Source organism: Pristis pectinata, chromosome 11 (genome assembly GCF_009764475.1).
Source record: "Pristis pectinata isolate sPriPec2 chromosome 11, sPriPec2.1.pri, whole genome shotgun sequence".
Classification (NCBI taxonomy): Eukaryota; Metazoa; Chordata; class Chondrichthyes; order Rhinopristiformes; family Pristidae; genus Pristis; species Pristis pectinata.
Window position 1 is genome coordinate 28450339 of NC_067415.1, and position 26728 is coordinate 28477066.

Here is a 26728-nt window from a genome sequence, read left to right on the forward strand (position 1 = left end):
TTATTATTTAGCCCTACAATGCACAATTCACTCAACCATCAGCAGAACTAAATCACTTTAAATCTGTAACATTGCTTCTTTTTGGTTTCACAAAAATTCTTTTAAATACTGTCATTCACACAATGCAACAATCTTTCTAAGTGAATGAAACCAGGTGCATGTCCAAAACAAATTTACATAAATTTGCCTTTGACCAAAATATTTAACAGATGACTAGAAATTCATCCAGCACTAAACGTGCACTGTAGCAGTAGCGGTGAGTTCCACCCTGTTCCTGAAATTAAATTCCTTTTATACTAGCTTATGAAATATTTGACACTGCTGGCAGGACGCATGACAATTAAAAATTGTTAGGATTTTATAATCTCTATATTTCATGTGGAGAAAAACATCAGCATAAAGCTGATTTGCAACGTTTACATGTTTGATGTATAAGACACTGGACACCACATCATACTTGAAATTAAGTAATACCTTATTTTGAATCCTATGGCTCATCACCAACATTGTGCTCCAACTGACAACTTGCTCCTGTATCAAATTAACATCATTCACTAAGTCACAGTCAGTTTAGATTTGTTTAACATCTTGATCTGTCTCTGTTATTACCACAGTCAATGTTTGATGCTGTGGGAATATTTCACAAATCTTATGGTTTACCTGAAGCTTAATGAGCTCAGATGTAATGTACCATCTGAACTCTGACACTGTAATATCCTTCTCGACGTAACATATTGAACCATCATCATTACAGAATGCATAGGGTTAAAACCTTTGAGGTATGTGCTTAAGTTCAAATCCATGAAATATAGAATTAAAATACTACCTGAGGCAATTTACTTAAAGTCTAGTCACCTTCAGCAAAAGATTGGCTGGATTTTGCAGTAGGGAAAATAATCATAAACCTAACAGCATTCCTCATTATTTACTTGGAAAATGGACAACTTCCAGTGACTGTACCTTTTCAGTTAAATGCAGAAGTCAGAAAGTTGCTCTCCTTAAAGCTGCCCAACTCCTCCAAAAGATGTTCAGTGCTGTCACCTCATTGACTTATTTATCATTCAAATGTATTGAATGCTTTGAAGTTGTGGTACTTATATTTATGAAGTAAACTGGCCAACAAAAATACAGTTTGTCCATTTCCTTGTAAGCAATTGCTAGCAGTGCAGTAAGTCATGATCTCTGTGGCACTGATAATCAACTTTAAATTGGGAGTATTGTTCTTCAAATAGATATTTTCATTGCCTGATTCAGGTTGCACTGCTCAGTAAATGATTTTTCAATTAAATTGGTTAAGATTAAAGTCACAGAGGATGGGTCCATCAAGGACCCAATTTTTTTTTACACCAGTATTACCCTAACCCACTTTATTCTCTCGCCATTCCCAGTAAACCCCCCACCAGATTGTACCATTCATCTAATTTACAGTAGCCAATTAATCTACCAACCAGCTCATTTTTGATATGTGGGAGAAAGCTGAAGCACTGGTCCCACACAGTCACAGGGACAATGTGCAACCTCCACACAGACACCACCGGAGCTGTGAGGCAGCAGCTCCACAAGCTGCACCACTGCTGCTCTAATTGTTTTGCCCAGGTCATAACGACCTATAAAGGCTGTTGTGCCTTTTGGATGGATGGCTGATAGGAATCCCCAGTCGAAAATCTGATCCATTGAGAACCTGATGATAGCAATGTGTTTAAGGTACATGGGTGACTCTGAGTCCATAATACAAACTAATATATTTCATCAGTAGTTAACACTTTTATTCAGAAAGGAGGCAGAGTTTAATAAGGTAGTGAATAATTTAACTTTGCACTTTAGTGCAAAAAGTACTAGCAGACACAGGTTCGATAGAAACGTAGAATCAAAAATACTGGAAATGCACTACAGGTCAGTTGGCATTTCCAAAAATAAATTGAAGTGGCTTCTTAATGCATTTTAAACAATTTTCAAATTACTGTAAAGTTATGAAACAGGTCACTCTGGGCCTATTTCATGAGGAACTTTATTGCGTGTTATATCATTTATGGGACCCTGACTGATGTACTACATGTACTGTTTTCCTTGATTGCCAGCATTTTCACTGATGACCTCCACTAACACGGTGATTCAGATGGCAGGATATCTGCCACAAATGAAAATATATGCAATTTTCATATAGTGAAAATAAAGGTTAGAAAACAAATAATTCAGAATAAAATTCCAAATATCTTTAATTTTTATTAATCCCTAATCCAATTAAAAACAGCCGCGTACTGAAAAATGGAAAAATTTATTTCAAATTGAATTTTTTTTATCCCTGTCAACAATAGTAATGTGGTTCAATCTGCTAGGAAACAACTTTTGAAAACAAATGTCTCAGCTGTAGAAATATATCCTCACCCCCCCCCCCCCGCCAACCACCATCAGCCCCAAGAGAGAGTGGAGAATGCTGACCCATATCCAAAATTTCCAGTTCTACATGTTTTTGTGACAAAATATGTCCTTGAATAACTTGTCAGTAAAGGAAGTCCTGGAGGGGATCTAAACATTCAAAATGTGAATGGTGTCCTGTAGGCCATATTTCCAGCAGGAAAATGGTCACTACAACTTCCATTGGTATAGTTTTATTGGTAACAGAGGCTATGTTTAAATGCTGTCAGCAGAAAGACATGGAAAAAATATGTGCAACAAGAAAGTGGGTGTTTGATACAATTAAACAGCATCTTCCTCCAGTCATTGCAGTTTCACACAATTGAAGCCATTCTGCTTAGACTGCCTGTTAGATGAGTTAGTGGGATGTTAGTACTGGGAAACATAATACTTACAATTTTCATTGTGGGCTTCAATGTTGGATCATCTAAAGTAGTGTAATCTCAAATTAATGTCTCAATTTAAAGCAACACACAAAAATTGCTGGAGGAACTCAGCAGGTCAGGCAGCATCTATGGAGGGAAAGAACAGTCGACGTTTCAGGCTGAGACCCTTCATCGGGGCCTGATGAGTCCTGGAGAAGGGTCTCAGCCTGAAACATCGACTGTTCATTTCCCTCCATAGATGCTGCCTGACCTATGTTCCTCCAGCAATTTTTGTGTGTTACTCCAGATTTCCAGCATCTGCAGTCTTTCTAATGTCTCAATTTAAACAGAGATTGAAAAATACATACCACATAATTAAGTTTATTATGAAATTTTGTTATTATCAAGAAACAATCAGCTCTTGTGTCCTTTGGAATATTACAGATCACTTATGTTTATAATGCATTTTGCACATACGAAATGCATACATTAGCTTTTTTTTAAGGGGAATGTTCTATACTGTTCAGTTTCACGTTTTCCTATTTCACCTGAAAAGAGGGGAATATAGAGAAATTATTGTCCGCAGTGTGAAATGCACACTGACCACTATAGTTCATGAGGCCCTTTTGCAGCAAGTATTCATTTGGTTTAACTTTCTCTTCTGAACAGAAAATTGGTTCAAAGCCAGGATAGTTGTTCCAGTCCCAAAAACTAACAGGAGCTCTACAGTCTCCGATACCAAGAATTTCCTGTTCAATTTGGTTTAAATCAAAAGACTATTTTAGTCACTGTATATTAGCATATGAGAGGATGATATTCTAGCATCACAAAACTAAAATATTAACTTTTCTGTGAATTTTTGAGTTCCCAGAAGAAAGTGTCCAATTGCTACAGTGTGATGGAGTATCAGTACATTGCTGCAGACTCTCACACCACCCAAATAAAAGAGTAAGGCTTCCACTTTCCACTTACCCATTCCCCACTTCTGATATCACATGCTATAGTGACTGGATCATGCAATACTCTCAGAAGGTCAGAACCAGTAAATGCCTTCACTGTATGCAGTGTGTGGACAAGGAGAAGGTAGAAAGATTCGTACCCTTGAGAAAATTTTAAAAGAGCATATTTTGTGATTCTTGAAGCTTGAGTACAAATTCATGTTTTCTGCCGCCATTTCCCCTTCAGGAAAGCATCTTACCAGTTTCAGTTGGAAGGGGGTACTAACCTGGAGGCTGGCCTTGTTCCGCAGTACGCGAAAGACTCCTGAAGGGACATCAAAGTCAAACAGATAACCATGTGAGCTGAAGAGTTCCACTGAACGATGCCAATAATGTTGGGATGGAATGGGAGGGCAAAAAGTGAAAATGAACACATGTATGTTTCCAATAATTTGGAAAGGCACAGACGGAGAATATATTGGTTCCCACACAGCAGAATCTTCTGTTTATGTCCACTGCCGAATGCAAAAAAAAAGGTTTTATTGAACAAATACTGATCTTCAAATATATGTGATATAACTTTATCTTAATGAGTACATCGATTCCCAGGTATACAAGTTCAATTGTATTGTTCACTTTGTCATTTTTTTTTCACAGCTATCATTAGATTTTCTTGCTGTTTACACACTTTCAATGCAAACAATTCATTTTGGGTATAAAAGGAATTTATTACACACCCTCATAAGTGGAAAAATTGATCTCACAAACCTTAATTAATTTGATAAAAACTTTTGATCAATGACATGAATATCTAAACGCTATCCTTAAGGGAACTAAAAGATGCCTATCATTTGTAGTGTCAAGAATTACAGATGCCCCAGTATCAATGAAGTATTGTTTGATGTACAGTCACTGTTGTAACTTTTGAAGTGCAGCAGCCAATTTGCTCACAGCAAGTTCCTAAAATCAGCAAGGTATTAATTGAGAAATAGTTATTGGACAAGTTAATGGAGATTACTGCCTTGCACCTTGAAATAACATCATAGGATCTTTCACTTCATCCAAAAGGTGACATCTACAACAGTGTTGTCTTGCTGGACTGTCAGCTTGAAATATGCTCAAGTTTCTAGAGGGTGACTTGAACTCACAGCCTTTTAAATCAAAGGTGAGAGTACTATTAATTAACTGAGCTATACTTTACAAGTTCAGAGCTAAATGGATCAGATTCATATTTTGTTACAAAATCTGGAATAAATTGCAATATTGAAGATGTACATTTGTCTATGCTTTATTCATTTGGCGTGATAAAGCAGCATACAAGATGTTCTTTCATAGAAACTGTACATATCCCTCAATATCAAAGTGCATGCATGCTGCAACTTGCATACTATTTATAGTACAATTTCAAATTCTTTTATGTTTGTGATTGGTTTTGGAATTCTTTTAAATATTTTATTGAGAATTTTGGACAATATTTAGGTAATGAAAGGTGACTGTGCACCCCTAAAACTAAGCTGATTATTAGGTGAGGAATTTGATGAAAGATAATGGTACTTTCCACTATTCCTGGATAAATTGCATTTATCAAAATTGGCCATGTAAATACCATGTTTTTCCATTGTTTTAACCAAAGACCACATTTCTTAGCTTACAAGACCATATTTTGACAAACTACCCAGTAAAAAGTTATAGTCAAAATTGTGGCATCTCACATTGAACTTTGCCTGCTACTTTTTGGAATTAATCATGATTCTGTTCAACAAATATGGTGAACCCTGGATGTATTTTTATTCTTAATAAGAATAGCTTTTCCATTTTTGAGTAGAGCACAGTTGAGGCCAGCTTGTGTAGGATGTTCTAGATGATAAGTGCATGGTTTTATGATACAGAATTGTTTTCATTGAGTGGTTATAACCAACCAGTGTGGTCACTTGTAGTATTTGCCTAATCAAATGACCACCAGAATAATATTTTACAGACCAGACACAATCCAAACTCTACCTGGTGATCAACAAAGCAGAAACACTAGCTGCTGCGTATTCTCACAGTAAGCAGTGGAACAGGATTGACTTCATAAACTTCCATATCTATTAATGAGACAGTATTGACCATGTGCATCCACAGTTTCCAGTGAGATAGAAGTCATCAGTGGGCAACAGTGACTGTGTATTCACAACATATGGTGCATTATATAGTCCTGGTCATCAAGTACTTCCAGCAATGACATATGAGCAACACAAACCCCATCTGTTGCTCCAAGGATCATTGCCTGTTGTAGCACTAACAACCAGGTACTGTGACAAGTATCAAATTAGCTGCCTTAAGCACCCAGGAGCATCAAGAGGAAGCATCAACAATGGAGCAAATTCTAAAACACCTTTTTCACACACACTTCTTAATATTTTTTTAAAATCTTATCTGAGAAAATTTGACAAAACAAATTGCTTACAAAAGTCTCAACCCGTTCTGTTTCTGAGAATTCAAATAGATAACCTCCGCGTTGCAGTTATATGTAAAAAATACATTGGTATCTTTCTATACAGTTACTGTTGTGTACACCATCTGTTCGGTATTTGAGCTGCCGTGAGGGAAGGAGGTCTGTATTTGTCGGTAACCGTTCTGCAGTCCTTCCATGAAAGGAGGAGTGGGGGTCATTGCTAAAGAGTCATGTTGAACTGCAAACCCCAGATACTGAGGGTGTAAAAATTGAGCTTGATGCGGCATGATCTGTGGAGCCTGCTGGCAATTCATCACTGAGAAATTAGGTGGCATATTCAAGTATATATTATTCATTGCCCCTTCTGCTGGTAGACAGCAGTTTGTCTGTGTTCTCAGAGGGGGACCCCTGGCCCCTGAGTTGGCACTGGAGCTGGAGCTCGCAGCAGTGCTGGATTGCCGTGATGAGGATCCTCTGGGATTGCCAGAGCTTGAGATCATAGGGATAGATTCCATCAGGCGATTTCCTGCTGGGGCTCGGCTCTGCTGTGGCTCCTGTTTGGGCTTGAGGCATTTGCAGCAGCAGGCTGCCACGAGCGAGCCAATGATGATAAAGGCCACAAACACAGAGCCAACAATGAGGAAAGGCACGTAGATCGGCACTGGAGAGAGAGGAAGAGAAACACATCAGGTTATTAATAAGAAGAAAAAAAACAACCACTTGCATTTTGTATTGTGCCTTCAACACAAAATATACAGTACACCATAGTTCAAGGGAATCACAAAAAGAAAATGTTATAACGAATATCCAAAATCTTAGTCAAATTGGTAAGTTTTAGAAGCATTGGAGAGGTAGAGGAGGCATGCCAGAGTTTAGGGCCTTGGAGCCAAAGGTACAGCAAAAAATGTAGTCGCCTTTAAAATCAAGGATGTTCAAGAGACTGGAACTAGAAGAATGTGCAAGTAGGACCTGAGGATGTTAACAATAAAGGAAGGGGCATGGCCATGGAGGGACTGCTTAATTCAGAGACTTTATCGGTCAGTGAATAGTGGGGTGATTGATGGTGTAAATCAGGCAGCAGAGCTTTGGATGATGTCAAGTTTACATAGGGTAGAGTACAGGAGGCTGGACAGGTATGTGCTGGAATAGTCAACAAAGTCCAGAGGGTGCAAAGCCAAAGAGGAAATGAGACAGGGATACAGTCGGGCAAGTTGCAGAGGTGGAGATACTCTGATAGCATGGATGCTTGGTTGAAACTCACCTTAGGGCAACTATCACACCAAGGCTGCAATGAGTGTGGTTCAGCTCCTGAAAGGGGATGAGGCCATTGGGCAGGGTGCAGCTGATGACATAGCTAACCCACACAGCAACTAATGCAGGCAAATCAACAGAATGTTCTACTGGCCCATGTTTAAATGCTTAGCAATAAAAAATAACTTGAGAACGAACTAGAAATCTGGATACTTGTGTTTAGAACCATTGTAAAATATTATAATGGAGCAGCAGAAAGTCAAAACACAACAATGGTCTCTACGACAACTAAGAAACCGATGACTGGGTTCCAAGAGAGGTCTCTGGCAGAGAGGTCCCAAAATTCAGCATTTGATTTAGAGGCCTGCTGACACTTGTAGGAACAGAAGTGCTATCTGGGGCAGAGACAACTCCCAGAACTGTGTGAATGGTGTCACACTGACATTCTGTTGACAGACCGCAGAATACAGGCAGCAAACAGCACAGAAACAACCCAGCAGATCTAGGCTGATGTTGGCGCTCTATGTGATCCTCTCACTACCCTTCTCCATCTAATCCCATGGTTTTCATCTTGGGTTGTTCGTCTAGAGTCCTCTTATCTACATCTATATTATTTTTCATAGCTTCCCTTATATTATCAGGTTCAGCATGCTAGACAATATCTCCCGAGTTCCTTATTAGATTAATGGTTAGGAGGTGGAAAGGAAGTAGGAAATTCATCCAGATATAGGTAACCAAATATCCTGGTATTGCAGGTTAAGCAGCAGATTCCAGCTATAAGTTAAAAGGCTTATTGATGATTATGGTATTTCCTGTGATTTAATTTATGCCTCGTTTGTTAACCTAAATATGAAAATAATTTCACAAAAAACAGAATTATTTCAAAATTATAGTGTTATTATTCAAACATCTAAATTAATGTTAGACTAGATTTACAGCTTTGTTATGAAAGCCATTTTGATGTTTGGTAAATTGATTATCTCTGCAGTGAAGACAATTTGATGAGAAGTTTATGCTCAGCAAACTATTTTTAAAAACTCTGCACATTGCATCACTGTGCTGCAGGGAATGCATTTCACTGGTTCCATTGCATGCACTGCAGGGAATGTGTTAGATTATTTCATTGAATCACCGTGCTGCAAGTCATGTATTGACTGGTTCTATTTGTGACAGTGTATTCCAGGTAATGCATTACACAGGTCCCATCACATCACTGCACTGTAGAGAATGCATTACACTGGTTACATTCAAGTTCTTGGATTTGCTGATTTTGGATTCTGCTCCAGAGCGCAGCCACTATTTTTATATCCTTTTCTTTTCCCTCCTCCCTTGGCCTTGCCACCTTTCCTCCACTCTCATTCCCAGTCACTGCCCCCCCTCCCACCACCTATTCTCCATCTCCGAATACTTCGCGCTCCCTCCAAGTTCGATGCGAATCAATCACATTCGACAGCCTCCTGTCAAACCACAAATTTGAATTCCTCTATGAGACCAAGCAACCCAAAAGCTTCTTTGATGGAGTCTAAAGGTGCCATTGAGGTTACTAATAAGCAGCAACCACAAACTACCCCATTTTCCTTCCTGGCTGACCTTCCCACCGCATCACCTCAGGCACAACTTGGACTCAGCTATAGGGAGAACCACTCCATTATGGGCTTTTCTTCACCCATTTGATCCTGTCTTTGCTGTAAATGATCACATTAATATGCTAGCTTTAATTGAAATTTGGCATATGCACTGTGACACTTCATGCCCAACTGAAGGTTTCCCATCTGGATTTTTTCACAGCCAAACAATTGCAGTGGCAGCGACTCTTCTCCTCAAGTCACACATGCTTCCTCCTATCACTTTTTTCTCTTCAAAAGCCTTTATTTCTTACACCCCTCTCATTCTTTCTTACTCCTCCTCTATCTTAATTTTCCACGATGTCCTGAGCCGATTCCAGTGATTCTTTTCTCCTGAAGCTTCACTTCTGTGTCCTAAGTAGTTTCAAGCTCTAGCACAACTCTTCAGCTCCTTAATTTCTACAGTCTCACAGAACGTAAGACCTTTATCCCTCTGACCATCTTAGTAAGCCTCTCTTCATGGCCATGGACTAGCAAAGTTGGGAATCAAGGGAAACTCTCGTCAGCTGGAATTAGTCCTAGAATAAATGATGATGGTTGTTGGGGGTCAATCATCTCAGCCCAGAGCATCACTGCAGGAGTTACTTAGGGCAGAGTCCTAGGTTCAACCACTTTTAGTCACCTTGTCACTAACATTCCTACATCATAAGATCAGAAGTGGAAGTGCTCACAGAAAATATCATTGTTAAACTCCATCGCAGCTCCTCGGATAATGAAGCAATTTGTGCTCACGTGCACCAAGACTGGACAATATTCAGGACAGGGCTGATTAGGGGCAAGTCATATTTTCGTCATACAATAACCAGATCTAACAAGGCACATAACAGGTTTTACCATTTGTGTACTTCACCATCAACATTTTGGGGTTCACCACGGACCTGAAACTCAACAGGTTAGGTTAAGTTTCAGCCATATGAATCCGTCCGTATGAATACTTAGGCCAGACAGTGGTTCAGATGTTGGATTTCTTCCACAAGTAATGCATCTCTTAACTGCCCAAAGCCTTTCCACCATCTACAAAGCACAATTCAGGAGCGTGATGGAAGACTCCTTGTCTGGATGAAGCAGCCTCAACAACACTCCAGAAGTTCAAAAACATCTGAGCCAAATCAGTCCAGTTGATTAGCCTCCTACTCAGTACTTTAAACGCTCACTTCGTCCACAAGCAGCACACCATGGATACAATGCATATCATTTACAAGATGCATCACAGCAACTCCCCAACTCTTTGACAGAACCTCCCCAAACCATAAACTCTACCATCTCGAAGAACAAGGGCAGCAGGTACAGGGAAACACTCTTCCACTCCAAATCACACAACATCTCATCAATCTATCATTGTCACTGGATCTAAATACTGGAACACACCATCTAAAAACAAGGTGGCAACTCCACCACCACATTCAAAGGGCAATTACAGATGCATAATAAATAATGGACTTGCCAATGATGCACACATCTCACAAAAGAATAATTTTAATGTGGAACATAAAATATTCCACCTGGAATGTAACAATGACTTGTACAGACTTAGTATTACTCATATGGTTTTGTCAACTTTTTTAGTTCCTTGACATGGAAACATTCATCCTCCACAAGTATCCCAGGCTACTATTTAACATTAACAAAATGACAACCACTTAACTTTCTAAAATGGTCATCTTATAACCCACTAAAATTTAAGCTGCAAGATGTTCAATATTTCCAAGCAATGTGCTATCCTCCTAGCATTTAGGTGATAAACTAATTAACATAATCAGAATATTTACTCATATTGTTTAATATTGGAGACATTAGCTATTTAAGTAAAAAAAAGTATTGCAACTTTCAGACTGAGGCCCGGTTCTCTGCAGACGACCTGCAGCTGGACATGTTGTTTGTGAATAGTTTCAGTGGATAGACAATGTGCACTCCTTGGGATGAGATAAATCACAGAAACCCTCAGGCTATATTAGACAGTGATGTAGAAACAGACTATTGTACACCACGCACTAGGCTGCTGCATATAATGACCCCCTGGCATAGCTAATTGAGGGTTATAGTTTTTAACAAGACAAACTAGCTTAGAGATAAAACTTGTGATTGATTGTAACTACATAGTCTGGAAGAAATCCCCCTAGCAACATGGAATGATAGGTTAGAAAGAGGCAGGCCCAGCCGTACGAGGTAAACTTTGTCAAATGCAATCAAATGAGGTGGTCTGGTTTGAAACAATAAATGGTTTGACACTGCAGCATGAATCCTATCGTAAAAAGTCTGGGCCCACGTGGACTTTCCACTGGGGCGAGGAATGGAATAGTTGACGTATAAAGATCAAGCCTACCTGACAGATTCATGCAAACTTACTGCCCTGACAGGGAACAGTCCAGAGGAAAAGCAAAGACAAAGTGAAAATATTTGCCAGCCCTTCCACTGCCTTTGATCTTTTACCTAGATCTCCGTTATTATGTAACAAAATGTCACTTGTTAACTGCCTGCTCTAAAAAGTCACAGCCAACATTACAGATGTTTATAGATAAATAATTTTACAATGCAATACATCCAATACTTCACCCCGTGCCCACACCGTACTGATATAGTATGGAGATGGATCTTGGAAAATGTTCACCGTTGCCAAGTGTTTGAAACACAAATAGAGAAGGCATCTCATTGCTGCTGTAGATTATAGCAAGGTTGAGTTCGAGAGGTCTCTATGAAATGCAAAGGGCTTTCACGCAAATGAAAGAACACCTGGAGCTTTTTGTCACTGTCATCTGATATTGTACTTATTTTGTTTGCTCACATATCCTGAGAGATGTCCTAAGCTCCAAACGTGAAAGTAACTCCAGGAGTTTTGGAGCAATGCACTTAAATCCTTAAAGTTAGTTTATATCACACTGCAATAACTAGTTTTAACATTTAATAATCCAGATATTCAGATCCAGTAAAGTAAGATAAGATATCTTTATTAGTCACATGTACATTGAAACACACAGTGAAATGCATCTTTGCATAGAGTGTTCTGGGGGCAGCCCACAAGTGTTGCCACGCTTCCGGTGCCAACATAGCACGCCCACAACTTCCTAAAGTGTTTGGAATGTGGAAACCGGAGCACCCAGAGGAAACCCACATAGACACAGAGAGCACATACAAACTCCTTACAGACAGCAGCCAGAATTGAACCCGAGTTGCTGGCATTGTAATAGCATTACACTAACCATTACACTACTGTGCCTGCCCCAAAGTGGTTCTAAAATCAGTAGTACGGTTCATGCAAGTTCCCATGCATCCAGCACAATTTCCAGTACACAGTGGGGTGGGAAGGAGCTCAAAGTCCAGTCTTCAAAAATGCTTTGCAAATAATTCCACATCTTACATTTGCCAGTATCTTATCACACTGAAATATCTGAAACTGCTTCACACAATGAATTTTTAGGTGTAGGGACTGTTGATACTATGTTCCACAAACAGATATGAGACAATCTGTTCATCTAACTATGAACTTGCCACAAATGGTATAAGAAAAACAACCCTAGAAATGGATCAATTTGCACATATTTTTCATGCACAATTCACATGTAAAAGCAATTTTAGCCAAGTTAGCACAATAACAACCATTTGTTGATGAATTTATGCCAGTTAGTGAATTGGTCTGAGCTGCTCCCTCCATGATTAACCTTAGTAGGGCAGACTTTTCCCCTAGCACTGCCTCATGATGTCACAGGTTGCACACCACCAGTTTTCTCTTTTACCAACGTAAATTAGGATTTTTGTGTGTGACCTACAACATTGGTAGAACACTCAAAGATAAACTAAGAACTTGTCACGGGAGTCAGCAAGATGTCAATCAAAGGGTCCGCGCTCTACCATTAATGCCCTGCACGCGGCATCCAACAGCCTCATATGTCAATGCTCAGGATTATGGAAATGTTAAGAGGGTGGCTCTGGCAAGGTGAGGTGAGGTTGTAAGTTAACTTTTTTTTTTACATAAATGCAATGCATGTGTGATTTTTCTTGATTCGATATAGAAATAGCATCTAGTGCTCCCGTCCGACCAATTCATGAGCTAAATGAAATACAAGTATTTCTTCCTACTACACCTGCAATCCTCCATCTAAGGCCTGACCAATATTCCTAATTTGTACTATCGTTTCCCAGCAATAACAATCATACCCCCAGAACTAGTGATCAGCAACAAAGTACCTGAACAAAGTACTTTTAACTTGAACTCAAAAATGTCATCAAGCTGGCTGAGTGCCAATCACTTCCAGCAGGCAATAATGAGCACAAGTTTTATCTAATAATTTAAATATTTTACAGAATGTGAAGATTGAAACACACATAGATTAAAAGGTCAAAACTGAAACACTGTAAGCATTAAAAATAAAAACTTTAAAGTACATCATAAATAATTTCCTAGGGAATTTCTTTTTTACATATATAATTATAGCTTTGCTCATCATTAAAACCTCATCTCGTGAAACAAAACACAATATTTTTAGGATCTGTTATAGGGGAAGTAGTTCATATTTCATAATTCATGATGTTTTCATCACTGATTTCTGGACATTATGCCATAGGAAGCTGCAAAACAATATACTCTGTGGAGGAGCTGGGAATCACCGACAGGAACTTCTGGATTTCAGTCAGTTTTGTGGCTCTCTGAACATTGACATTTTTTGTGTCATGACATCATTATATCCTTATAAATACAACCCACTGACTCTCTTCATGGTCTTAGAGTCAGAGCAGTCATGGAGTTGAGTCATAAAGCACAGAAACAGGCCCTTCGGCCCACCTTGCCTATGCAGACCATCAAGTACTATCTCTACAAATTCCATTCACCAGCACTTGGTCTGTAGCCTACACTGCCTTAGACTAACTGGCCTATAATTACCCGACTTATTCTTGCTGTCCATCCAGCATGTCACCTGTAGCCAGCAAAGATTTAAATATCACTGTCAAGGCCTCAGCATTCTCCTCCCTCAGCTCCCATAGCAATCTGGGATACATCTCATCAGGCCCAGGGGGTTTATTCACCTTTATGATCACAAAGACATCTAATACTTTCTCCTTTTTAATCTCAACATGGCCTAGGATCCCAAATGTAATCTCCAATGTCTTTCTTTGTATTGAATACGAATGAAAAGTATTCATTTAAGACCTCACCCACATCTTCTGACTCCATGCACAGATTACCCCTTTGGTTCCTAATGGGCCGCACCTAGTTACCCTCATGCTCTTAGTATACTTATAAAATGCCTTGGGATTTTTCTTAAACTTACCTGCCAGTGATACTTTGTGGTCCCTCTTTGCCCTCCTACTTTATTTTTAACTGCCCCCTCCACGATCTCTACTCCTGAAGGGCCTCCCCTGTTTTCAGTGCTCTACACCAATCATATGCTTCTTATTTCTTATTCAAACCCTCACTATTCCTTGACATCCAGGGTTCTGTAGATGTGCTGCCCTTACCCTTCACACTTCAAAGAACACATTAACCCTGAATTCTCTTTACTTCACTTTTAAAAGATCTCCATTACCCCAATGTAGATTTACCTGCAGGTAGCTGCTCCCATTCTATGTTTACCAAGTCCTGTCTGATGATATTGAAATAAGCCTTTCCCCAGCTCAGACACATAACTTCTAGACTATGCTTATCCCTTCTCATAACCTCTTTGAAACTTGCCAAGATATGGTTATTATTCCCCAAGTGCTTATCCACTGATACTTTGTCCATTTGCCCAGCTTCATTTCCTAGGATTAGGTCTAGTATTATCCCATCCCTAGTAGGACTAACTACGTATGAGCACAAATAGCTCTCATGGATGCATTTTAAAAATTCTATCCCATCTAACCCTTTCATGCCAAGGTAATCTCAGTTAATATTGGAGAAGCTGAAATCCTCTACTACTACAACTCTATTCCTCTTACACCTCTGTGATTTGCCTACATATCTCCTACTGACTGTTGAGAAGCCTATAGTATATTTCCAGCAATGTGATCACCTTTTATTATTTTTAAGGGCCTCATTTGAAGATACTTTTAAGATTTCCTCCTTCTTTGCTGCAGTGTTGGTCTCCTTGATCAATAAAGCAATGCTCCCTCCTCTTTGCCTGAAACTTCACCCTGGAATGTCGAGTTACCAATCCCTCACTTCTTTCAATCATGTCTCAGTGATTGCAACAATATCATATTTCCATGTGCTGATCCACACTCGAAGCTCATCTGCCTCACTAATCAGGCTCCTTGCATTAAAATAAATGCAATTTAACCTTCCAAGCCTTTTCATGACTATGTCTGCTCTGCCTACTGAACTGACCTAGTTTTTCTTCTATATTTGCCTGAACCTGTCCCCAACTGTACATCTACTCTGCACCTGATCTCCCTACCAAATTAGTTGAAGCACCCAACAGCAGGAATAAACCTCCTAGCAAGGATATTGGACCCGTTTCAGTTCAGGTGCAACCTGTCCTAATAGTAGAGGTCTCACCTACCCTAGAAACATTCTCAACCTCCCTTGTACATCATCCCTTTAGCAATGCATTCATCTGACCTATTTTCCTATTCCCGTACTCAGGTATGCATGGCACTGCAAGTAATCCAGAGATTACAACCCTAGAGGTCCTGCTCTACAATCTGCTTCCTAACTCCTGAACTTCATGTTGCAGGACCTCATCTCTTTTTCTACCCATTTCATTGATACTGATGTATACCAATGACCACTGGCTGTTCATCTTCTCCCTTCAGAATGCCATGCAGCTGCTCTGAGACATTCCTGACCCTGACGCCGGGGAGGCAACATGCCATTCAAGAGTCTCATTCACAACCACAGAAATACCTGTCTGCTCCCCTTACAATCAAGTCCCCTGTCACCATTGTTCTCCTGTTATTTTTCTTCCTCCCATGCTACGCAGCAGAAGCAACCACCATGACATAAACCTAGCTGTTGTTACTTTCCCCTGAGAGGTCATCCTTCCCAATAGTATCCTCCACAGTATATCTGTTTGAGAGGGGGATGGCCACTGAGGATTCCTGCACTACCTGCCTACATATGCTACTCTTCCTGATGATTACCCATTTTCCACCAGTGCAGAAATTACTTGCATTGTGACCAACTCGATCATGATGTTTTCAGCATCACGAATGCTCCATAGTGAGTCCATCTGCAGCTGAATGCACAATGCGGTCAGTCAGGAGCTGCAGAGCTGCAACAAAACTTCATCACTACTCTCCAAAAGCAAAATATTACAAATGCTGGAAAACTGAAATAAAAACTAAAAGTACTGGATATAGTCTGCAAGACAGGCAGCATCTGTGTATTAAGAAACAGAGTTAATGTATTTTAGTTTGATGACATTTCCGATGTTTCTCTCTCCACAGATGGTGCCTCGCATGCTGAGTATTTCCAGCATTTTTTGCATTTATATTTCATCACTACTTCCTATTTTCTGTTCCTTAACCCATTTTGTAACCATAAGGCCTTTGATCTCTTGGGCATTAATTTTGTGTTCGAGTCTATTACTTCATCTAAACGTTCAATTATGATTCAAGCACAATTTTACCAATGAAGCTTATTGTTGGAAAGAAAAATGAGGAAGTGCTCTGAGCAAATACCAGTACAGTAGAATGGTGAATATTAAACTGCTCTATTGGTCAATATGAGCTGGTTTGGGACAGGAATACACAAGCTACAAGATACTTAAGGTGAAGCAGCTTTGTTGCAGATACCTGTGCCTCCACTCAATATTAAGAGCTTTCAGAAAGCCGAAGAACAGGTATCTACCACAAGATTGGTTCACCTGAAGTATGTCATAGTAACCAACAGGGAAATAAAAACTGAAGTGAATTTAGTTTAGTTCAAATCACATTAGACTGGCAGATTTATACTATAGCCCCATATTCATACTTCCTTCCCTTGGTGGTAAAATAATAGATCCTTTCCATGGTCTTCTGTTCAGTCGGTGGGCCTTTTTAATAAGTGGACATGGGGAGTTGGCACATTGGCTTGACCTGGACCTGACAAAGTGCTGGTGATGAAATACCTTTTCATTCCACCAGTGTGGCTGGACTTGGAACCAGTTCCCAAGTAGTAAAATAAGACTGTACAAACATAATTCATCATCCAGTCCTTTATTAAATTATTCTTAATTCCTTTTAAAGTTTACAAGAATTTAGTTATTATTGTCCTTATGTTTACCCCAGTACTTCTCCCAGATTTTATTTCAAAGGTTTAGATGTTGATCACCCCACAACTAACGGATTCTAAAAGATTGTAATTGTAAAGTCTGTAATTTTTATTTTTGCTGGTTGACTCCAAAGTTGAAGTGTTATTACGGTCAGTTATTAAAGTTTATTTAATTACCTGCTGGCTCCTCTTGCTTCATCCATCCACCATCCAGTGAAAGTTTCCCTCATGTTTTCACGAGATTTCACTTTTTAGACACCAACAAGTGTTGGGTAAATATAACACGAAAATAAAACACGAAAAGCTCCTCCTTCAGCATTAGATCAAGTAAAATACAGGCCTGTGGACGGTAAGGTGACTGCATCTCTAGACCATTGAAAACCAGACGGACAACTAATATTTTCATCTCAGTGAGAAAATTAACGATGAGGCGGTAGTCGAGCCCCTAAGTCGCTCATCAAATGTAGGGACCTTACCGGGCTCTGCGAGGTGAATGTAATGAATTAATATGGTATTGGGACAAGTCATTGGAATTAAACGGAACTCGACATCATTCGGGCGGCTTCGTTCACCGTTTAAGGCGGAAAGAACGGGAGCTGTATCACACAAGGGAACAAATCCCGAACGAGTTAAACTGATCCAGCTGTTTCGCTCCACTGGGGCTGGAAGCCTTGGGAAAGTTATTTATTTTGTCTGCTTTATTTGTTGTATTTTTGTCTGGATGTTTTTGACGCTCGGCTAACTTTCAGCAGATTGTGTGGTCTTGAATTTTATCGCAATGCACCATTAAATACTTTTCAAAAACACTTAATTATATTTGTAAGTGGCGCTTTTAGCATGAGTGAGAACGCTTATTTTCCGATAATAACAACGATTTCAAACCCAGAGCGTGCACTTTATATTGGAAAGGTTTAGAAAAAAAATGTGGATATCATAACACCCTAAGACTACACACTGGAATCCGTCTCTTATAAACATTGTGTCTAATTTTTTTTTAAAAGTGGCCAATTAGTGCCACAAAATTCTGGATAAATAGGAATTTGTTGACTAACTTGGCTGGGACCTAGCGACCGCGATAAGGCGGTAAGAATTGCATCACCTCTGGTCAGGAACGCCATCTGGTCATACCCTGAGCCAGTCTGTTCCCCTGGAAGTGGGGTCAGGTGAATGCTGCCTCTGACTGCCGAGCCTCCACGCAGGCGGTCCCACCGCACCTTCCCGCGGGTCGCTCAGATGATTGACAGGACTCCTGCGCTGGAAAACGGGACGATACACCGGGGACGCAACTGTATCTCACACGTGCTCGAGTTAAAATCTACCTGGGCCATCTCTGCTGATTTTATCTGCAGCTATTTCAGTGCACGGGTCTGAATGAAAGGCTGCAAAAACAAAAGCGCCCTTTTCTGAACGCATCCACTCCTTGTGCCACGACAACCCTGTTCTGAAAAAGGGTCCCTGACCCGAAACGTTAACGGGTTTCTCCTTCCACAGATGCTGCTTGACGGGCTGAGTTCTTCCAGCATTTTTTTTTTGCAATGACAACTAAAGCAGCTCCTCGTCCCCTCTCATCACATACACTAGCTGCCCGACCCTGAGGCGTTATCAGGGCAGCAGAACAGTCATCGGTTCCTTGGTTCTGACCAGGTTCAGCTACAACCCTGGAGATGAGGCGGAATTGGGAAGCTCGGAGATTTGTCCCACTAAACTGATTTACCAAACCCTACACCACCGGGATAGTACCATTCAGTCCAAAAATAAATCCATGCAGTCAGTATTTCCTTCAAATCCCTTTTCCGTCGTGCATTTGCCCAGTCGGTCTTACATGCTTAAGCGACCGTCAGCCAGTGTCACTATTGCCTTCCCGCAAGTATCGTAATACAGAGTCCTTCCCTCAGCCTCTTACCTGCCGAGGAGTTGCTGCTGTCTCTGCCCTCGCTGCCGCTTTGGTCGTCGCTGCCTCCCGCCGGCTGATCGTTGTCACAGTGGCCCTGGTCAAGCCTGGCCTCGGTGCTGGAGCAGCAGTAGCGCAGGGAACAAGAGCCACAGCAGATGGTGGCCGAGCCGGAGTCGAAGCGCTCGGGACATTGGAAGCCGCCGTGCCAGCTGCCCTGGGAGTCCAGCCAGCCGTGGCAATACTCGCCGCTGGCACTGGCGGGAGCCGGAGCCGGCAGCAAAGCGCCCAGCACCAGGAGGAGGCCGCCGGGAGACAGCACGCACCTCCCCATCTTCAGTCCCACGCAACCGGTTCAGCCCAGACAATGGACAGGGCAGCAAGTGTAAAGAGACGGCGAACAGGCACAAAGCTCCAAACCACAGATTGGCCTCTTCTGAAATATCTTCATCAAAAGTTCCGAGATCAGTGGGGTGGGGGTGGGGGAATGAACAGAGACAACCTGGTCAGAAACACGCTTTAAGCAGCAAACCGAACAACAGGTAGACTTCACTCCCCATCCTCACACACTGAGGACCGCACGGAGTTATATCTCGCAAAGGAATTCAACAGTTTCTTGTTTTCACAGAGCAAGAAGGTGAAATGTTTCCCCTTGCCAACATTTCCACGGTTCTTCTCGATCCAGTGCAATAACAAGCACCAAACTGGGCCACCACATTTACTAAGTGAGCTTTCAACCCAGTTCTCCAGGCACGGGCGCCCGGTGGCTCCCTCTCTCTCCCTTCGGGGGAGCTCCGTGCACTTTGCCTCTAACTCTCCCCTTCCAATCCTCGGACTTTGTAATCCTGACGATGTTACCAGTGCATTTCCGCACAACTACATCGATGCTCCTGGGTGATGTTACTTTTCTCCACAGAAGGCTATCCGGTACTCCGGAGTCGGGGAGGTTCTCGCTTCTCTTTGGCCGAGGCTGACTGGCGCAGCACAGCTGCCGCTGCGGGGGGAGTGGCAACCTCTCAGCTGTTGCAACCAAATCTGTCCCTGTCCCTGTACCTGTACCCAGCTCCCGCTGCTGCTCACTGTCCCTCCAGCCGCCTCCGCTCCATAATATAGGAGACTCGCTCAGGGCTCTGAGTCTGCGCGATAAAACCTGCACCGTCCTGTGGGAAGTGTAGTCTCTTCAATGGCCAAACGCGACTGCCCGTGAATTAAACCAGACGCTCAGCGGGATTGGTGTTTATTAAGCAGGAAGCCCTACAAAACAAAGGGTCCGCCAGAAACACGTGCAAACTTTTAAACTCTCCCAGAATAGACAAGGTGGGACTCAAACTTTGCTTCGCCTTTACAGGAGAGCCCTGGTGGCGGGTCACTTCATTGCAGGACGGTCCGAGCTGATCTGCGGATGTTAAGCCATCCTAACACTGAATCAATGTCGTGTTAACATGGGGATGCCACTGGGGTGTAGGAACTCCCTCTACAATGTAGGGACAATGCAGCTTTCAACAGCACAGAGGAACACATATTTAACACCAAAAAAAAACACGTGGACCTGGTCACGGAGAGCATAATTAAAGCTTCAGAGAACAAGAACTGGAAATTAGAGAAAAGAAAGAAATCTTGTTCTGCAAAACCTGTGACCCAGGTGTACGTTTCCTTGTTGCTATAACAACATCCATGTTCAGCAAAAAAATGGAGACTTCTCTGTCGAGCTGGCTCTGGGACCTGATTCTGCACTTGGAGAAATTTTATTATCTCAGAATTCTGTTTGAGTGAAGTTGCAACAACCAAAGGATCGTGGTAGTGCTGCAGCTTCGTCAGATCGTCAGCAGCGCGCTAAAAAAAACACCAGTTTTCCACAATGAAGTTGAAAGGTGTTGGTTCGGGACAATCAAATCAAAAACTGTACGACAGTCCTCTGAGACCAATCAAATCAGTCAGATGGAGTAGACAAGCGGCCCCTTCCACTGTTTATGCACAAATGTGAAGATAACATGATGAGCTAATGGTTTCCAGTATTACCGTAACTGGTGTAGCTCTCCATAAGAATTGTATCTAAGTAATGGTTTGCTAAATTGCAAGTTCAGATCTATCCTCGATGGAACTTTCTTGGGAATACCCATCATTATTCAGCAGGTCAGCAACATATGTGGAGAAGGAAATATTTTGTTTTCCGTGGATGACATTTTATCAGTTCTTCGAAACCGTTTCACAATTTAAGGTTTCTTTAAGATTTAGAGATGCTCCTTGAACTGATGGAGACACGGGAGACTGCAGATACTGTAATCTGGAGCAAATAACCATCTGCTGGAGCGGGTCGGGCAGCCTTTCCAGTCAAGAATCTGCATCAGGACAGAGAATGTAGAGGGGAGATGGCCAGTATACAGAGGTGAAAAGGGAGGGGTGAGACAGGGGCTGGCAGGTGACAGGTGGAACCAGGTGAGGAGGGAGATGATGGGCAGATGGAGCAGGGTGGCGGAGGCAGAGGAATAGGGTTGGAAGACACCGGCTGGTGGTTGACAGAAACAGATAAGGAGAGAAAAGGGGGGGGGGGGGTGATCGAGACAGAGACTCCCAGTGATTTTTTTAAACTTGCTGGATTTATGTTAATTGCCTAATAAGCACAGCAGAATGTCAAACCTCATAATTACATTTACCAATATAACTAATCATTGTTGCCAACTGTTAATTCAATGGTGTTCAATCTCTTATTACATCATTTAGTCTCATTCCTGCATGCAGCAGACTTTTTTAAGAAATTTGAAATTTTACAAATTTCTTCAGAAATATTGATTGATGGATAAATTGCCCAGGACACCAAGGTTAACTGCCCTGCACCTCTCTGACGGGATCTTTTAAGTTCACCCAAGAGGCTGGCAGGGTCTCAGTTTAACAAGTCATTGAAAGACAGCACCTCTGTGGAGTCCAGGACTCTCTCACTTTGGAGTGCTAGGCTGGATTTATGTGCACAAGATTCTGGAACGGGACTTAAACCTGGAGCTCTCTAATTTATAAATGAGGGTACTCCCAGCTAAGTCGCAGCTGACACAATGACCTATGCAATTTAAGCAAGATTACATTGCTGCTATTCTGCTGGCATTTTGAATTAACATACGGAGTAAATTATACTTGCATATTCCACTGAGATGGTACAGTGAAAAAAGACATCACATTCACTCCTGCATCTGTCATTCTAACTAATCTATAGGGAGCTGGGACCAGCTGAGCTGAGGTGTGCCAGACAAGCTACTAAAAAATAACTCATTCATAATTAAAATAATAACTCTCTGAACAGAAGAAAATACATTTTTGTTAAGTAAAGACACTTTATTCCTATATCAGTTTTAGAGGTTCCTTGAGTTTTCTCTGAAAAGTTTATGACATAGACAGTTGCCTGGATTAAGCTAACTGATTTATGATCAGTGCAGACAGCCTTCCAAAATTATTCTAAGTTCTCACCAGAGATATTTCACCCACTAATTGAAACAGACAGATGGTCCTGGCCTTGGTGGTATTAGGGCATGATTCCCAATATGTCTTCACAGCATGCACCTGGAAGAGTGAAATTTAAAAAATAAAATCTTCTGCTTAAAGAAAAGCTACTCAGGCTAGGCACTGGAGATTGGTTATTTCCTTTACAAATAAAAAAATTCTCAACTTTTCATTTTGGTCAGAAGTGTTGTGATGCTTCAGTACTTTGATATACTGTGTTACCATATGGTAGAGCATGGGTTCAAAGCTCACAGCTCTATAATGGTCAGAAATCACAGGATACAAGTTTGAGATTTCTCAAGCACACACTGATAAGTAAGCCCTCACATCAGGACAATGCACTTATGAATATACAAATTCAGAGCAAGAGTAGGCCACAGCCCCTTGATCCTGCTCTGCCAGTCAATAAGATCATGGCTGATCTGACTGTGACATTAACTCCACCGTCCCACTAATCTTTAATATCCTTTCACCTTTTTGCTCATCAAGAACCTGTCTACCTCTGCCTCAAAAATATTCAAGGATTCTGCTTCCACTGCTCTTTGAGGAAGAGTTCCAAAGCCTCAGCGCCGAGAGAAAAAATACCTCATCTCTTAAAATTAACATACTTTCAATTTATCTCTGAACATTATATTTAATACAATACAGTACCTACACCCAAAATTTTCAAGAGTCACCCTGTGAAATTGCATTTCAAGGAATAAATGGATTGGGAATGATTTTTTATTTGTGCATGGGCTGTAGATGTCACTGGCAAAACCAAAATATATGTGCTTTCCTAATTGCCTTTGAGAAGCTGGTAGAGAGCTGCCTCTTGAAATTGATGCATTCCATATGGTGAAAATATTCCTGCAGAGCTGTTAGGGTAAATAGGTCTAGGACCAGTGAAGAAATGGTGGTACGTTTCTAACTCAGAATGGTGTATTTCTATATATCTGCTGTCTTTTGTAGTAGGCAGTAAGAAGTCATGGATTTAGAAGGTGCTGATGAAGTTACAAAAATGTTTTGATAATACTAATGTCTACGTCTTTGTCCTGGATCAATTCATATACTATAAAATGCCTTTGAAATAAGAAGTATTTGTTCAGTGGATAGTGGGCACACAGAGTGCACTGAATTCATAGTTTACTGCCTGGGATTTTAACAAATGTTGCATGTCTAAAACCACTGAAAAGTCACTGAAAATAATATTGTATGGGTATTTGATATCCTCAGGTTGGTCTGTTATTTGATTACAACATCTCGCAGGTAGGCAAGCTGGTAAATTTAATAAAGATGATTTGAGAATTTCTAAAAATAAAATTGTAATTACTATTACGATTCTCTATTTGTTACTGTGCTGTTGCCAGCCTGTGTGCTGCAATTTAAGCAGTTGAAATTCCCAAAGCTCTCTAACATTGGGAATTTATTCAAAACTCATCTGGGTCTGCTTTTGGCTAATTGATAGAGACTGACGGCTGTGACTGGCAATTGATAGAGATTAATTGCTGTGATAACTCAATAACTCTACTATCATTGTATCATGTAACTTCCAGCATGGAAAATCTAACTAGGTAGAACTTAATACTTTTTATCCTGCAATTTCTATTTTCCAGTCTGCACTTATTTGAATTCAACATCCTCTTCCTGTTGTCTCTGAAATTATTTGTGTTATTGATTTTTTTTTATATTGTAACTGGTTCACTATCAACTGAACAGAAAACTGTTAATTGGATGTTATACATACACCAATTCTTTAATGAGTATACAGAGAATTCTTAGAAGTACCCAAGAGAGCACAAATGCCACAGTTTGTTGGAGAAGGTTCAGTCCGCATGAAAAAGGAAAATCCTAACTGGGACTGACATGTTAAAGAAGTGATCTGTAGCTGGTGCCTGATGTTGCCTGATGTCAGTTCATTTTTCCTGGGAAGACAGAAAGAACTTAACATCAGAACTGTTGAATTTCAACAAAATATGACAACAAATTTCAACAACCACACCTCACCAGCAAGATTTCTTGAATGATTATGGCTTCCATGTTCCCAAGACACTAGCTTCTTGCTTATTTACAGAACATGTCTGACCTCCACAGTCACTGGGTCACAATGCCTGCTAGTTTTTTGTGCAGGAATACCTTAAAGGGGAGAGCCCATAAGCTGAAAAAACACATACCTTGAGTAATTTGATATCAGCCTCAAAGTTTCGTAACTGGTATTGATTGCCTTGATTACACAAGTTGTGAAAAACTTCTAATGATTGTGAAGCTGTTGCCATCCAACAAAATAAAAAAGTGAATTAGTAGTCAGTAAACCCTCCACTTAATGAATAATTAGTTTTGGCTTGGTTGGACATTTAAAATTTAAAAATTATAGCTCTTTAATAAAGGAATTGTTTAATTTAGTTAACAAAGATTAGTCAGTTTATTTTTCTTTTAATATTCTACATCGCATTTTACAAAAGACATTTCAATAACCAGATTATGTACCTACTAATTATTTTACTGTATATTAACAACATATCAACTCCCAAAAGAGGAAAAATCAAAATCAAAAGGACTCTTCTTCAAACAAATCTTACTATTATGTCAGGTACTCTTCTCTCACTCATTTCATTTCCTGTGGAATTTGAGTAGTGATTGGCAGAGCTAAAAAGCGAAAAGAAAATCTTTGACTATCAAATGAAAATGTTGAAATGACCCCAGGTTATCAATATAGATCAAAATCTATATTGGTTAATCCTGATTTATGACATTCAGTAAATTATGTTTTTTTATTGCTACAGAAAAATCTACTAAGTGATTGTTGAAGATTTTACTTCTTCTTATGGTAAAATTTATATTAGTGCTACATTGTAGGAGTCAGTTTACTTATTACAAAAATACCACATAGAAAAGGTTCAACTCTAATGCCTAAAAGCATAAACATTTTGCCTTGATATCAGCTGTATGCCTAAACAGCCTTATTTGTTTAAATTTGCTTCACACCAATTTAATTTTATTTTCTCTGGTAACACTCTCTTAAGCTAATTTAATGTTTGCCACTTGGCTTAATCCTACCACTTAATATTTCTTTTCACAATGAGCTCCTCAATTATTGTATCATAGCTCATTCCCTTTACAGTTCGGATTAGTTTAGTTACTTTTCTCTAATTCCTGTCAATGCTTTTCTCACATGGTAACCAGAATCATATACAACAAAGTTCAGTGTAGTCTGATCAATGCTTTCACTTTGTGTTGTATTGGCTATGATTAATCTATTATTTTTAATCAGATTTTTACTTTCCATTATTCTGCTTGGATTTATTTTAATTAAAAGACTTTCATGTTGAATTTTATCAAAAGCTCCCTGAAAGTCTAAATAAACTATACCATGCCAGGTACTTTATCTGTAAGGACTTAAAAGAAGTTATTTGGCCGACAAGATCTGTTAATCTCAAATCCCATTCATTCATTGAACCTCCCACACAGATATCAATATTCTCAAATTAGTTATCAAATTACATTCATTTGCTTGGTAAATACCTCTTAAGAATATAAATTTTAGATAATAATGTGTACTTTTAAATTCAAGATCATATTCAACATTTTAAACTCTGAACTGGTTTAATTTTCTGGATAAAATTTGTTTTAGTGATTTCTTCTAATTCTTATAGAATTGTACCCTCCCAAGTGTTTGTTATATTTATTTTTACCATTGTTCTATTTAGTATATTTTTAGCTTTTGTGGAATTTCTTTTATACAAGGTGTTTGATCATTCATGCTTTTAGTGCTGTGATTACAGTTTGCTTACTGATGTTTCATACCCAATCTTTTTCCACAAAAGGAACTATTTTACTTCTTTACTAGCTTTAGAGCTTATCTCAAGTAATTCAATTAATTGACTTGTTGTATTAATGGCTCATTCAGGTTGAATAATAATCTAAAAGGTGTCAGAGTTCAAAGAACTAAATTCCCTAGTTGTCACCTCAATTTTTATCATCTCCTTCACACAAGACATTTGACAGACCAACATGGCAGAGATCAATGGCTCATAGATCTCATCTGGAAGAACTCACAAACTGTCTACCATGCAAGATCTATTCAGCCATGGACTGAGCCCTGCTGAATGATTTACTGACTGAGTGTCTCATCACTAATGAACTGAAAACCTGTATTCCCACAGCTATTTGATCT

The 26728-nt window shown here is 40.1% G+C and overlaps 1 protein-coding gene across 1 annotated transcript; it reads right to left on the reverse strand.

Moving 5' to 3' along the window:
• Positions 1 to 4316: 4316 nt before the first annotated feature.
• LOC127576042 (protein shisa-2 homolog) lies at positions 4317 to 20181 on the reverse strand. The gene is made up of 2 exons (XM_052026373.1): positions 19099 to 20181; positions 4317 to 6816 (listed from the first exon to the last, which is right to left on the reverse strand). The coding sequence occupies exons 1-2, from the start codon at positions 19418 to 19420 to the stop codon at positions 6254 to 6256; spliced, it is 885 nt and encodes a 294-aa protein (XP_051882333.1). The 5' UTR covers positions 19421 to 20181; the 3' UTR covers positions 4317 to 6253.
• Positions 20182 to 26728: the final 6547 nt, after the last annotated feature.